Source organism: Rana temporaria, chromosome 10, assembly GCF_905171775.1.
Source record: "Rana temporaria chromosome 10, aRanTem1.1, whole genome shotgun sequence".
Lineage (NCBI taxonomy): Eukaryota > Metazoa > Chordata > Amphibia > Anura > Ranidae > Rana > Rana temporaria.
In genome coordinates, this window is record NC_053498.1 from 83224076 (window position 1) to 83239441 (window position 15366).

A 15366-nucleotide genomic window follows, 5' to 3' on the forward strand; every position below is an offset into this window, starting at 1 on the left:
GGGGAGGCTCTCATGGGGACAGTTTATTCAGGAAAGACTCTCATGGGGACAGTTGATATAGGGGAGACTCTGATGGGGAAGGTTGATGTAGGGAAGACTCTAATGGGGACAGTTGATGTAGGGGAGACTCTAATGGGGACAGTTGATGTAGGGAAGACTCTAATGGGGACAGTTGATGTAGGGGAGACTCTTATGGGGACAGTTGATGTAGGGGAGACTCTTATGGGGACAGTTGATGTAGAGGAGACTCTGATGGGGACAGTTGATGTAGAGGAGACTTTAATTGGGACAGTTGATGTAGAGGAGACTCTGATGGGGACAGTTGATGTAGGGGAGACTCTAATGGGGACAGTTGATGTAGGGAAGACTCTAATGGGGACAGTTGATGTAGGGGAGACTCTAATGGGGACAGTTGATGTAGGGAAGACTCTAATGGGGACAGTTGATGTAGGGGAGACTCTTATGGGGACAGTTGATGTAGGGGAGACTCTTATGGGGACAGTTGATGTAGAGGAGACTCTGATGGGGACAGTTGATGTAGAGGAGACTTTAATTGGGACAGTTGATGTAGAGGAGACTCTGATGGGGACAGTTGATGTAGGGGAGACTTTAATTGGGACAGTTGATGTAGGGGAGGCTCTCATGGGGACAGTTGGATGGGGATGGTTGATGTCAGGGGACACCTGATATAAGGGGGCACATGTTCTGTTAAATCATCCTAATCGAATGACAGGCCAATATTGATTAGTGCTCCCTGTTCATGCCAGCATTGGCTCTGCACTAGCAGTCAGACATGGTCTCTGGGTCCTGACTGGAGGTGATCTGGTAATACCGGGTCCCCTGCATCTGTGACAGGTTGTCAGTGATCACACAGAATTGTGGTTATGTTCTCTGATCAGACAGTCTAGATCCAGCTCTGCATAGATGGTGTAAATCAGTGGCGTATCCAAGGTACAGTATGGCACGTGCCATGGGCGTCATATAAAGAGGGCGCTCATGAGGGGCTGGGCAGCAGGGATGTACTGGTCATCGGGACTACCGGGAGTTTCCCAGACGGCTGATGGCTCAGTGGGCCGGTTTCTGTATCAGACAGCCAGCCTGTGTCAAAGCAATGGATGCGCGAGCCGCACAGCCATTAGTTTGGGTACCGCACCACTGTACTGCCTATAAGCAGGGCCGGACCGGTACAAGGGAGGACGGAGACCCTGGTCTGGGGGGTGTACAATTTGCTGGAGGGAGGGGGGCGCAGGTGAAGTACCGCCAATGCTTCCCGCAGTACACACTAGCCGCCGCTAGCTGTCCTGTAGTGTTGAGTCTCTCTACCTTACTGTACAATGTGCCCGGTGCGCTCCTGCACCCAGCACAAGCACCAGCCATTCCTGTCAGCACTGCCACTTCACTACCCCCCAAGGCACTTAGTAGTCCCATCCTGGCGGCGTAACATCACTCACGGCCGGAGGTTAGATGGGAGGAGCTTGGAGAGGGGCATGGTTTCAGTGCTTGCCATAGGCGCCATTTTCACTAGATACGCCTCTGGTGTAAATGGAGCCTATGGGAGGGCTATACCCCCATTATTAGGTTTATTATGCCATCCATCCCATGGCCACAACAGGAAGTGAGAAGAAATTCCTCCAAAGTGAGGCAATCCCGGTAGTGTCCCCACTGGAAGATTCCCCCTATATTATATTTCTGGTGACAACACAATATTGTCTTTCACCTTCATTCATAGTGATAATAAAAAACATGAGGGAGAGAGGGGGGGGTCTCCCTGGGGGGCACAGAAAGGAATAAAGACCTGCCAGGTGTTCTATCCCCTCCCCCCTCTATAGAACACGAACTAGTGAAGTTGTGTCTTCGGTGACAGTGTAATGAACACAGAGGGCTCCGGATAAGGACTGTGCCTCCATATTAGAGCTATGCAGTGAGCTCAGCTCTATTCCTGGTCGCTACAACAGCTGCTCCCCTCCCGTCCCCTCCTCATCCATCCTCCTCCCGGGAAAGGTTAGCAGGAGGACGGCCTCGGCTCACTCCGCTCCTCAGGTGTCCAATGCCAATGGCGGGTCACGTGAGGCGGCCGTCACATGACTCTCCCAGAAGGTAGGCTCTTACTCCTCCCATCACCTCCTAGACTCCACACAGCTCAGGAAGCCACTTGTCGTTTCCAACCTGGAGGATCCCGCAATTGGTCAATACCTTCCTGGTACCCTCTGCTGATTGGTCCATACTGCCGCTACTCATATTGCGGACTCCGCCTTCTTCCTTCCCTCCCCGATCAGTGACTCCTGTAAGTTCGAGCGCAGTGTCACAGGATCTGCAGAGATCAGATCGGGGGCCGGGGGATCGGGACCGGAGGGGGGCGCTGTGTCCTCCATGGCTGCCCGGAGCTGTCACACACTTCCCCATTGTCCGATCATGAGGAACCTACCGGAGATGTGCTGAGCCGGCCAAACTTTACAAGGAAGCTGGTGTGTGTGTCTAGAGAGGATCGTCCGACACGCAGGGATCAGCTGTCATTGCTGGCATCGTCCGATCCCTGTGAACAGAACAATGCTGGACACTCACACACCGATATGATCATCGATACAACCACAGACATCTACAGGGATCGCCATGGATTTGGAATCTTGTGGATGTTTCTGATCGCTCAGAGTACCAATCCTAACCCAGGTCATTATGTGCTCCGCTTTCACAGACCCTTCATGTTTGTGGCTGATCAGTCATTTGTTTTTATTATAGATTTATCGATCGTGAGAGTTCACCAATACACCGTGCATTGCGTTGTTCAATTTTTTTAATGGCCCATATTCGATTTGCCTGTACATAGATCGCCCTGATCACCCGTATCCAGATCGCCCATATTGCCCGTACCCTGATCGCTCATACATAGATCACCCGTACCCTGATCGCCCGTATCCAGATCACCCATATTGCCCGTACCCTGATCGCTCATACATAGATCACCCGTACCCTGATCGCCCGTATCCAGATCACCCATATTGCCCATACCCTGATCGCTCATACATAGATCACCCGTACCCTGATCGCCCATACCCTGGTCACCCGTATCCAGATTGCCCATATCGCCCGTACATCGCCCTGATCGCCCATATTACTCGTATACATATCACCCATACCCTGATGGCCCTTACATAGCTCCCCCCAACTCAGATCGCCCATACCCAGATTGCCCGTACATGGATTACCCATATCGCTTGTTCTCAGATCGCCCATGCATAGATTTGCCCGTATCCAGATCGCCCATATCGTCCGTACATTGATCGCCCATATCACTTGTATCCATATCGCCCATACCCTGATGGCCCTTACATAGATCACCCGTATCCAGATTGCCCATACATAGATTACCCATATCCAGATCGCCCGTACCCTGATCGCCCATATCGCACGTACACAGGTTGCCCATAACCATATTGTCGGTACCTATATCATAGATCGCCCATACCCAGATCGCAGATATTGCCCATACCCAGGTTGCCCGTACATAGATGGCTCGTACCCAGATTGCCTGTACCTTTATCACCCATATCCAGATTGCCCGTACATACTGTAGATAGCCCGTACATAGATTACCCTATCCAGATTGCCCGAACATAGATCGCCCATACCCTGATTGCCCATATCACCTGTACCCAGATCGCTTGTACATAGATCACCCAGATCGCTCGTACCCAGATCGCCTGTACATAGATCGCCCATACCCAGATCGCTTGTACATAGATCACCCAGATCGCTCGTACCCAGATCGCCTGTACATAGATCGCCCATACCCAGATCGCTTGTACATAGATCACCCAGATCGCTCGTACCCAGATCGCCTGTACATAGATCGCCCATACCCAGATCGCTCACATATTGTGGGTTGTATGACCAACTTCACTGGTAGACTTTCTTCACACTTGCTAAAAATACAGACGCTGAACCAACATTGCGGTAACGTTCGTGTGTTTGTCGCATTTCTGTAGCATTAAAAGCACACCCCGGACACCCTACATGCCTTGTTTAATGTATGCTAAAAGCACATTATAATATAAACGCACCCCAGATGCCTCATTTTTTTTACACTTCACTGATTGGTTCTTAACGCACCACGAACGTCCCCATAAAGGAACCGCAGATGAGTCCAGACACATTTATAGACATGAATGGAAGTAGCTGAGATGCTTCAACTCCTTCCAAACTCCACATGAAGCTCCATTTTTGAAGCACAGCAATGGAAATGTTTCACGATTTCATAATGAGACCCGCTCTGTGCCCTGTCCATATTATCGATTGCGGAATGCTTTACTAGATGTTTGAGGAGCGCTAACAACAAGCCGGGAACGTCTGCTTTTAATGCCAGTGTGAGCCGGGCCTTGTATTCTTTCTTTTATGCTGTACATCCTTGGTGTCCGCTGTCTCTGACCATCTCTTGTACCATGTCCGCTGTCTCTGACCATCTCTTGTACCATGTCCGCTGTCTCTGACCATCTCTTGTACCATGTCCGCTGTCTCTGACCATCTCTTGTACCATGTCCGCTGTCTCTGACCATCTCTTGTACCATGTCCGCTGTCTCTGACCATCTCTTGTACCATGTCCGCTGTCTCTGACCATCTCTTGTACCATGTCCGCTGTCTCTGACCATCTCTTGTGCCATGTCCGCTGTCTCTGACCATCTCTTGTGCCATGTCCGCTGTCTCTGACCATCTCTTGTGCCATGTCCGCTGTCTCTGACTATCTCCTTTGTCGTGTCTGCAGTCTCTGACCATCTCTTGCACCATACCAATAGTCTTTGACTATGACTTTGGTATGATTGTCTTTGACTGTATTCTGTTGTGAGTCTACTGTGTCTGATCATGAATATTCCCTGTATTTTATGTGTGGCCCTTTGGTGATTTCTGGGACCACACTCCATGACCCATATTATCAAGAAAAATTACCTCCACTGCAGTGGAGATATTTTGAAGTTTTGGAATGTCTGTTGTGGTGACAGTATACTGTGCAATTAATATTGATTAGTCAACATTAGATCTGAAAACAATCAAATCGGACATCGATCAAGTGAGACATAAAACATGTGATAAGCAGCAGATAGTGACGGTTTTACCCGACCCAAGTCAAACAGTTGTGGCAGGACACGGACACTGAGTTGGTTGTTTTTTTGTACCCTTGTGAATCACTTCTGATCAGTCTACAAAAACGCCGTCGATCGACCCTGTACTATTGAGTTTTTTTGTTTTCTGGCACAACTGATCCACTTGGTTCAATTGAAACCGTCACTTTCTGTCACTCATCGATCGGCCATGTCATTTTTTTGCCTCACTCAATGGATGCCCAACTTGATAATTTTGTAGAATTCGTTGTCGATCGTTCTGTTATCTGGCACGTTTGAGTGCTGTCAATACACTGACTGACTCTGTATATTTCTATGACAGGGGATCACACGGTGGCTGCGTGAAGCTTCAATGCCCAGAGAATCTTCGTCAGAATTGCGGCTAACCATGGATGATAAACTGGAGGAGATCTTTATGGATAATATGGAGGGAGGAAACTCCTTAGAAGTGTATGATGAGATGGTCACGGCTCTGGCCGGTAGTATTTATTCTGAGTTGGAGAAACTGGTAGCAGCTTATGGACAAGAGGCGGTCACAGGCCTGATGCCCCTCATGGTGTCGGTGTTGGAAAGTTTGGAATCCACGTCTGGCAGGGCTCGGGAGAGAGAGGACCAACTGGAGCTACTGCAGGAAGATAATCAGAGGCTGCTGATCCAATATGAAAGGGAACGCGATGGACGCAAACGAGCTGAAGAGGTAAGAGACCTCTAGAAATCTATACATTGCCTTATCCACTTCACCTCTGGAAGGTTTTACCCCCTTCATGACCAGGGCATTTTTTTGCTATTCAGTACTGCGCTACTTTAACAGGCAATTGCTCGGTCATGCAAAACAATTTTTATATAATTTCTTTTTGACCCACATAGAGCTTTCTTTTGGTGGTATTTGATCCCTACTGGATGATTTATTTTTCCTATATAAACAAATAAATACAGAAAATTTGAAAAAAATCGTTTACAAACTAATCTTTCTTCATAAATTTAGGCCAAAGGAATTCTGCTACTTTCGTAAAAAATAACCCAAATCGGTCTATATTATTTAGTATAATGGAAAATTATAGAGTCCACAAAGTGGTATATAGCTGAAAATTGCTCAATCCTTATGTACTGACGGTCTATATCTTATTTCCTGAGGCGCTAAAATGCCAGTAAAGTACAAATATCCCCCAAGTCAGTGGTCCCCAACCTTTTTGGCACGAGGACCGGCGTTGTGGAATAGAATCGGGCCAAGGCCCGGGGGGTTGGGTTGTTATGTAGCTTTTTGTGGGGCAAATGACTGGTGTTAGCGCTTCAATTATCATAGAACAATGGCTGATATGGTGTTGGGATGATTGAAGCGCATTATTTCTGTAGTTGCATTGTAATATAAAATGAAATAGTTCAGACTCGCCATAATGCAGAATCTGCCACCAGATGCGGTTTGTCACTTGCCACGTCGCCTTCCACCAGGTGTAGATTGTCACTTGCCACGTCACCTTTCACCAGGTGTGGATTGCCACGTCGCTTGCCACCTCGCCTGCCACCAGATGTGGATTGCCACTTGCCACATCACCTGTGATAAACCGTTTTAAAAAAATGTCATTAGTCCTTTAAGAATTTTTTTTTTTTTTTTTAGATGCCTTCAAAGTGTTGTTGCTAGGCAGAATAGTTAATCTTCCCTCTTCCTGCACCTAGGTGCTTAAGCTTCCTAACCTACACCGCACAGACTCCTGGGAATGTAGTGGGTGTAACTTTCCAGGAGTCTGTGCACTCCCCAGTCTCGAAGAATCATGTGACTTGGACAGTACAGGTGCTGAAACCTGATCTGAAACCTATTACACTGCTTGTGCAGCACTGAGCATGTGCGAGATCTGCAAGGCTGAAATCCAGGAAGTCATACAGTCTGGCTTCATGATGCCCACACTTAAGATGGCCAGAGTCAATTTCTATTTTATAAAGTGTCTAAATGCTGTAACAACCTAACAAAACGGACCTTAGTTTACAGACTAACTTTACTAGAATACATTAAGCTTGTGTATTACAGGGGTATTTATATTTAAAAAGTGAAATTGTGGCCGGAACTCCGCTTTAAGGACCGGCTCCCGTACATATACGTCATCACTTTAAAAATGAATATCTCGGTAACGGCAGCAGCTGCTGCCACAACCGAGATATCCATCTTTAACGTGGCCGGTCCTGACCACCGTTATCGGTGGCAGGAGAGGGCCCCCCCCCTTCCCGCCGCTCTCCCGTGCCCTCCGCTACTTTCCGGAGCCATTGGTAGCGGCGGAGGCGATCGGGTCATTCACGCTGCTTTGCTGGGATATGAGTGCGGACAAGATGGCCCCACCCGTCTCCATGGCATAGCAGGGCGGAAGCGACGTCAAAACATAATTTCCGCCCATGCTTCTTAAAGGCACGTTTTTCTGTTGTAATTTTTTTTAAATGAAAACATTTTTTTTTATTGCATTTTAGTCTAAATATGAGATCTGAGGTCTTTTTGACCCCAGATCTCATATTTAAGAGGACCTGTCATGCTTTTTTCTATTACAAGGGATGTTTGCATTCCTTGTAATAGGAATAAAAGTGACCCTTTTTTTTTTTTTTTTTTTTTTTTAACGTGTAAAAATTAATAAAAACAAATGAAAATAAATAAGAAAACCCACCGACGAGCTCGGGAGCAGAAGCGAACACATATGTAAGTGGTGTTCAAACCGCACAAGTGAGGTATCTCCGCGATCGTTGGAGCGAAAGAAATAATTCTAGCCCTAGACCTCCTCCTTAACTCAAAAGATGCAACCTATAAAAAAAATTTAAACGTCGCCTGTGGAGATTTTTAAGGGTAAAAGTTTGACGCCATTCCACGAGCGGGCGCAATTTTGAAGCGTGACATGGTGGGTATCATTTTACTCAGTTGTAACATTATCTTTCAAAATATAAAAAAAAAATTGGGCTAACTTTACTGTTTTATTTTTTTATTCAAAAAAGTGTAATTTTTTAAAAGAAAAGTGCGCTTGTGCTGCGCAAATACGGTGTGACATAAAGTATTGCAATGACCGCCATTTTATTCTCTAGGGTGTTGGAACCCCTAAACATTATATATATATATATAATTTTTAGGGGTTCTAAGTAATTTTCTAGCAAAAAAAAACTGTTTTAAACTTGTAAACACAGAGTCTGAAAAAACAGGCAAGGTCCTTAAGTGGTTAAAAGACTTTATTCCAAAAGATTAAAAGAAAGTATTCAACTTGCATGTATGAGTGCCTGGTATCCTGGCACCCGGAGTGAACGGCAGGTAAAAAGCCATCTGTGAAATCATCCCAAATCACCGCTTGCGCGGTGAGGGTTCGATTTCCTGGTTTAGACCTATACCTAATAGGTACTGTACATTTTTCCTAAACATGCACTGTATTTACTGTACATGCAGCTGGTGACGTCATCGACGCATGCACGCTGAAGGAACGGTCACCCGGTCCAGAAATATTTAGACAGAATAAAGGTGGATAAAGCACCTGGACCAGATGGCATCCACCCACGGATCCTCAAAGAATTGAGCTCTGTAATTTCAAAGCCATTATATCTAATTTTTAGGGACTCATTAATGACAGGAATAGTACCACTGGATTGGCGCAGGGCCAATGTGGTGCCTATATTTAAAAAGGGAACAAAGTCTTTACCAAGTAACTATAGACCTGTTAGTTTAACTTCTATAGTTGGGAAGATACTGGAGAGATTAATAAAAGACCATATAGATGAATTCTTGCTAGAAGAAAACCATTTAACCACTTAAGCCCCAGACCTTTAGGCAGCTAAATGCCCAGGCCAGGTTTTGCGATTCGGCACTGCGTCGCTTTAACAGACAATTGCGCGGTCGTGCAACGTGGCTCCCAAACAAAATTGGCGTCCTTTTTTCCCCACAAATAGAGCTTTCTTTTGGTGGTATTTGATCACCTCTGTGGTTTTTATTTTTTGCGCTATAAACAAAAATAGAGCGACAATTTTGAAAAAAATGCAATATTTTTTACTTTTTGCTATAATAAATATCCCCCAAAAACATATATAAAAATTTATTTTTTCCTCAGTTTAGGCCGATACGTATTCTTCTACCTATTTTTGGTAAAAAAAAATCGCAATAAGCGTTTATCGATTGGTTTGCGCAAAATGTATAGCGTTTACAAAATAGGGGATAGTTTTATTGCATTTCTATTTTTTTTTTTTTTTTACTACTATTGGCGGCGATCAGTGATTTTTTTCGTGACTGCGACATTATGGCGGACACTTCGGACAATTTTGACACATTTTTGGGACCATTGTAATTTTCACAGCAAAAAATGCATTTAAATTGCATTGTTTATTGTGAAAATGACAGTTGCAGTTTGGGAGTTAACCACAGGGGGCGCTGTAGGAGTTAGGGTGCACCTAGTGTGTGTTTACAACTGTAGGGGGGTGTGGCTGTAGGACTGACGTCATCGATCGATCGAGTCTCCCTTATAAAAAGGATCACTCGATCGATACGCCGCCACAGTGAAGCACGGGGAAGCCGTGTTTACATACGGCTCTCCCCGTTCTTCAGCTCCGGGGAGCGGCTATAAACTAATAGCCGCGCCGTCGTCCCGGATCGCTCCCCGAGGGAATCCGCCCGCCGCACGCAGCAGAGGGGGTTCCGATCGGACCCCACACCCGCTAGAAGGCAAGGACGTGTATATGTACGTCCTTCTGCCTGTACGTGCCATTCTGTGGACGTAAATAGTCGTGCGGCGGGCGTTAAGGGGTTAAGCAGCAGACAGCATGGATTCATGAAAGGCAGAAGTTGTCAGACAAACCTGATTTCTTTTTATGAAGAGGTAAGTAAAACCCTGGACAGAGGCGGGGGCTGTGGACGCGGTATAATTGGATTTTGCAATTGTTAAAGGAGGCACCTGAGAACTACAAAAGGAGGAGAAATGTAAAGTTATGCACTTGGGGGCTAAGAATATGCATGCATCATACATACTAGGGGGAGTACAACTGGGGGGATCTGTAGTGGAGAAGGATCTGGGGGTTTTAGTTGATCATAAGCTCAATAATAACATGCAATGCCAAGCTGCGGTTTCCAAAGCGAGCAAAGTCCTTTCTTGTATTAAGAGAGGTATGGACTCCAGAGAGAGAGATATCATTTTGCCCCTGTACAAATCATTAGTAAGACCTCATCTGGAATATGCAGTTCAGTTTTGGACCCCAGTTCTCTAAAAGGATATGGGGGAACTGGAGAAACTGCAGAGAAGGGCAACCAAACTGATAAGAGGCATGGAGGAGCTCAGCTATGAGGAAAGATTAGAGGAACTGAATTTATTCACTCTTGAGAAGAGGAGAATAAGGGGGGATATGATAAACATGTACAAATATATAAGGGGTCCATATAGTGACCTTGGTGTTGAGTTATTCAATTTACAGTCAAAACTGAGGCACTCTTTACGTCTAGAGGAAAAGAGATTTCATCTCCATATACGGAAAGGTTTCTTCACAGTAAGAGCTGTGAAAATGTGGAATAGACTCCCTCCAGAGGTGGTTCTGGCCAGCTCAGTAGATTGCTTTAAGAAAGGCCTGGATACTTTCCTAAATGTACAGAATATAACTGGGTACTAAGATTTATAGGTAAAGTTGATCCAGGCTAAATCCGATTGCCTCTCGGGGGATCAGGAAGATTTTTTTTTTCCCTCTGCTGTAGCAAATTGCTGTGTGGTTTTTATTTTTTTTTGCCTTCCTCTGGATCAACGGTGGGTATAGAATTGGGTATAGTGGCGAGTACAAGTACCAAAACCACTTACAGATAAATAATGCAGCGCTGTGTGTTTAAATCCTCAATATCACCATACCATAATCACTAAAAATTTAATAAAAAGGGGTATATGTAAATATTCATCAAATGATATGTGCATCACAGAACAATCATAACAGTGCTCCAAACAAAATCCCAGTACAAAGTGATAAAATGCTTATAAGCAAGTCCACAGTGAAAGAAGTTGATGATGAATTTCAATGATATCCAATCTTGTGACTGTGTGATGGTGCTCCAAACAATGATAGGTGACGTCAAACACGTGCTCACTTCGGGGTGTGTGTGATTGTGCTCACCTTGGGGTGTGTGACAGCGCAACTAAGTTTGGTCTTGAAAAGCAGCTGAACCACCTCTGGGGCACTATGTGTATTGGTCTCTGTGGAATCCCCGGGTAAATCCAATGATGCTTTCATCGGTTCAAAAATAAAAAAAGAGGCTGTATAGTGTAATATCATTTAGAAACGTCAGGGTCAACTGTGATGTTCTGTGATGCACATATCATTTGATGTTGTATCAATTATTTATTTTACATATAGCACTTTATATTCAATTTTTAGCAATTTGTGGTATGGTGATATTGAGGATTTAATCGCATAGCGCTGCATTATTTATCTATAGATTTAACACTAATTATGGGAGTGTGATTAATGCCAGCTGCTGTATATATTGTTTTTTCATCTCGTATTATATATTTTATCACAACACATGTGGTTAGTTGTGTTTTATGGTTTGGATATATCTCTGGTAGCTCGCAAGATTCTTTGTTTATACCAAGTACAGATACCTCAGCGGTGCAATTTGAGCCCATACAAATTGAATGGGTTCAAATCTCACTGCAAAAAAATCACGGGGGTGTGGTTTGGACATGGCGGCGTGGGGACATGTTCATGCAAGCTCCCATTTCTTACATTCCAGGGGATTCCTGTGTCTGCCACCTCTGCTATGAACACTATTTAGAGCAGGGGTCTTCAAACTTGTCAAACAAAGGGCCACTTTATTGTCCTTCAGACTTTAGGAGGGCCGGATTGTGGCCAGCAGGGGCAGAAAATGTCACGGGCCCAGCATCAGTGAGAATAAATATGACCTCAGGGTTGGTGGACAATAGGAGGAGGAGTATTCCCCCTATTAGTAGGGGGAATAGTATCCCATCATTGGTATTCGTGGACGATATAGTGCCCCATTGTTGGTGTCAGTGGGAGAAATGGTGCCTCATATCAGTGGATGGAATTGTGTCCCAAGGGCCGGATTAAGGCTTGCAAAGAGCCACATCTGGCCCTTGGGCCGCAGTTTGGAGACCCCTGATTTTGAGAATATGATCTACGGACTCTCATTGCCTGAGGTTCATTACCACATAATTGCATCCGCGACAAAATTAACAAACGGGGGGACGGGACGGGACACCACGGATCCTATCCTCTGAGGGGGGGGACACCACAGATCCTGTCCTCTGAGGCGACTGACCAGCGGTATAGAAACCCTTCCTTTTATAGCCCTATCTAACACTGGACCTAGCTGGCTATAACTTGTACTGAGCCCCAGAACCACTAAAAGCCCAGTAAAATCACGTGTAACCCCTTCCCAGGCCTCGTGAACACCAGGTGTTGCCAGAAAGCCCGGGAAAGTCACGTTTTCTGCTCTCCCAAGCCATGTGACAAGCATACCCTAGAGAGCCAAAGCAGGCTTCTTCAAGGGGAGCCTTGAAACTACCTGCCCTACCGCTTTCCCATGAGAAAAGGGGGAATTGAAACCTTCTCCCCCTTTTCTATCATACTTGTGCAAAAGCTTAGTACTGGCACCGATACCGTTATCCATATTGGTGCAACCCTACTCTTTTATCACGGCATAAGATCTGAAATGCAGCACCGTGATACAGAGTGGGGTGAACTGCCCTGTGATGGAGGGTTGTTTTCCCAGGTTTGTTAGGTGAATTTTGTTACCTCTTGGTATTTCTCACATTTATCCCAACACAGCCCAAGTATTTCCAGTGGTGCTAAAGCTGCTTCTAAAAATGTTCGTTTTGTTAGGCTAATTGGACGGCTGCTGTTCTCCTCATGCTGAGTAGCGCCTGTTTGGGCCTAATCCAGCTCTAATTCTGTGCGTTGCCCTCAGGTCATTTGGAAAGTAGGCAAAATGTTACAACTAATAATACTGAAAGGAAATCTCACACATGTGCCTTGAATGCGTTCATTCATTTTTCTGCAAGAAAAGTAGAAATGAAATCGGAGCAGAGGATGTGGAGGTCATGAGGGATTACTTGATCCTCTGGCTGTCCTGGGCTATGTCTCAGTCCTGCCAGTGCTGCTTTGCCGGATTTGCTGCCCATTTCTTCATTTTATAAAGCAGCAGGCTAAATCAAATGCTGGTCATACACTAGTAGAAATTCAGTTGAAAATGTTTTTTTTTTTTTGTACATTTTATGTTTAACAAGCTGCTCTCCAGATAGAAGTTTAGGTTACACACAAGTCCTGTAGATGATTTACCTCAAAGAAAAGGAAGACTTCTAATGACTTAACAGGAGAGAAAAGCAGATGGGTAGCAAAGTCTGCTTACAAAGTTTGCTGCCTGACAGGAACCACAATAATTGATATGAAATTGACATTAAAGTCATAATAAAAGTAATGCTTACCTGCTCTGTGCAAAGATATTGCACAGAAATGTTGCTTTTCTCCTCCTTACGTAGTTCTCGGGTGCCTCCTTTAACAAGCCGGGCGCTATAGTGATACCTGTGCCTGCACTCTCTCGATGGGTCTTGTGCCGAGCTATGTGTGTCCATAGATGCCCCCTGCTCCCTCCTCACAGGAGTACGATGGCAGCATTTCATTTCATTTCATTTGAAAGCAGGAAGTGAGGAGATCCGGAGACAGTTCTGGTACAGTGACATGTAAGTGTTTAGGGATAGGAGACTAGGACAGGTAAACATTCTATTTCTGCACTTGGAGGTGCCTTTGTTTGTTTTTCTGTTTATCATTAGAGATCGCTTTGTCTTTCTGACTTTATTTGCTAGGTCCTGACATTCGGAGCGCCCTTAATATATACTTTTTTTCTGAATTTATTTTTTTTTTTTTTTTTTTTTTTTTTTTTAACCTAACACCACAAATGCATTAAAGGGGAGTTCCAGGCTTTTTTTTTATGTTTATTAAAAGTCAGCAGCTACAAAAAGGGTAGCTGCTGGCTTTTAATTAACAGACACTCACCTGCTCCACGGTCCAGCGACGGGCCGGCCGGAGCTCCGCTCCTCTCCCCCCCCCCCCCTCTCCAGCTGGCGTCTTCATTCTTAGTGTGGGCTCCCGGCTGTGACAGCTTTCGGCTTCGCGGCAGGGCACTCACTGCCCATCCGCGAGCGGCGCTGCGCACTGTGATAGGTCCCAGACGATCGTCTGACCAGTCACATGTCCCAGGCGATCGCCTACAGGCAGGGGCCGCTGTAGGTGATATGACGTATCGTTGAAAAGTGGGAGTTGCGCTAAAAATAATAATAAATGAGTGACCATATATAAATATGCAAACTCTCATAGTGAAATACCATCAAGGTTTAATTAATAAAAAAAGTAGAGCACTTACAGTTAAAAAGATTCAATGCAGCAGGGATAAAATGTAGCCGGCCGGCAAACAAACAAACGAGGCACGTCCTCTGTACGCGATGACGTCAGCACGCCAACCTCCCAACGTTTCGTCTTCGTATAGACGTGGATATTGTCCCAACTTTAAACCACAGATTTGGATTCACTTCCTAGTGTTTTTGGACTTTTTTTGGGGACTTTCTTCAATTATATAATATATATATTTTTTATTGATTTGTTTATGAACACACATTGAGATTTTATATTCTACATTTTGGTTTTTGATTGAGCTGACTCTGGCTCAGCGCTTTTTTCATTTTTATTTATATATGGTCACTCATTTATTATTATTTTTAGCGCAACTCCCACTTTTCAACTATTGATTTATATGCTGTATAACATTTTGAGTCTGCTGCTTTTTTAAGTTTCTTTTTGGTATGCGCATTTTTCACTTCTTATATATATGATATGACGTATCGCCTTAGCGGTCCCTGGGTGGAAGGAGGAAGTGGGACAGGAAGTCCCACTCCTCTTGAAGCCCCCCCCCCCAAAAAAAAAAATACATGGCAAATGTTGCATGTAAGGGGGCAAGGAGTGGATTAAGCGGAAGTTCCACTTTTGGGTGGAACTTCTCTTTTAATGTAAAAAATGTTTAGCCTTAGTACAGTTTTAAGGTTTCAAAGAAAATATTTCCATTTGAATTATTGTGTATGTGTCTACTCTACAACAGTGTGAAATGTTAGGATTCCTCATACCTGAACTTCAGTGAAGTGGGTCTTATTCTCCAGCCACCCCTCCTGAAGCAGACTTTGTTCTCTAGCCACCCCTTCTGATCAGACCTCCTTCTCCAGCCACCCCTCCCGAAACACGCCAGTAGGCTGTATTGTTGGGCACAGGT

The 15366-nt window shown here is 45.0% G+C and overlaps 1 protein-coding gene across 2 annotated transcripts in view; it reads left to right on the plus strand.

The window, feature by feature from the left end:
• Positions 1–2291: 2291 nt before the first annotated feature.
• The window catches only part of LOC120915260 (C-Jun-amino-terminal kinase-interacting protein 4-like), a 187797-nt gene continuing 174722 nt past the window's right edge, over positions 2292–15366 (plus strand). For both annotated transcript variants that reach the window (XM_040325629.1, XM_040325630.1), the window contains exons 1-2: positions 2292–2667; positions 5434–5808. In XM_040325629.1, the coding sequence (XP_040181563.1) occupies positions 5464–5808 (345 nt within the window). In that variant the 5' untranslated portion in view covers positions 2292–2667; positions 5434–5463. The remainder of the gene's footprint in view (positions 2668–5433; positions 5809–15366) is intronic.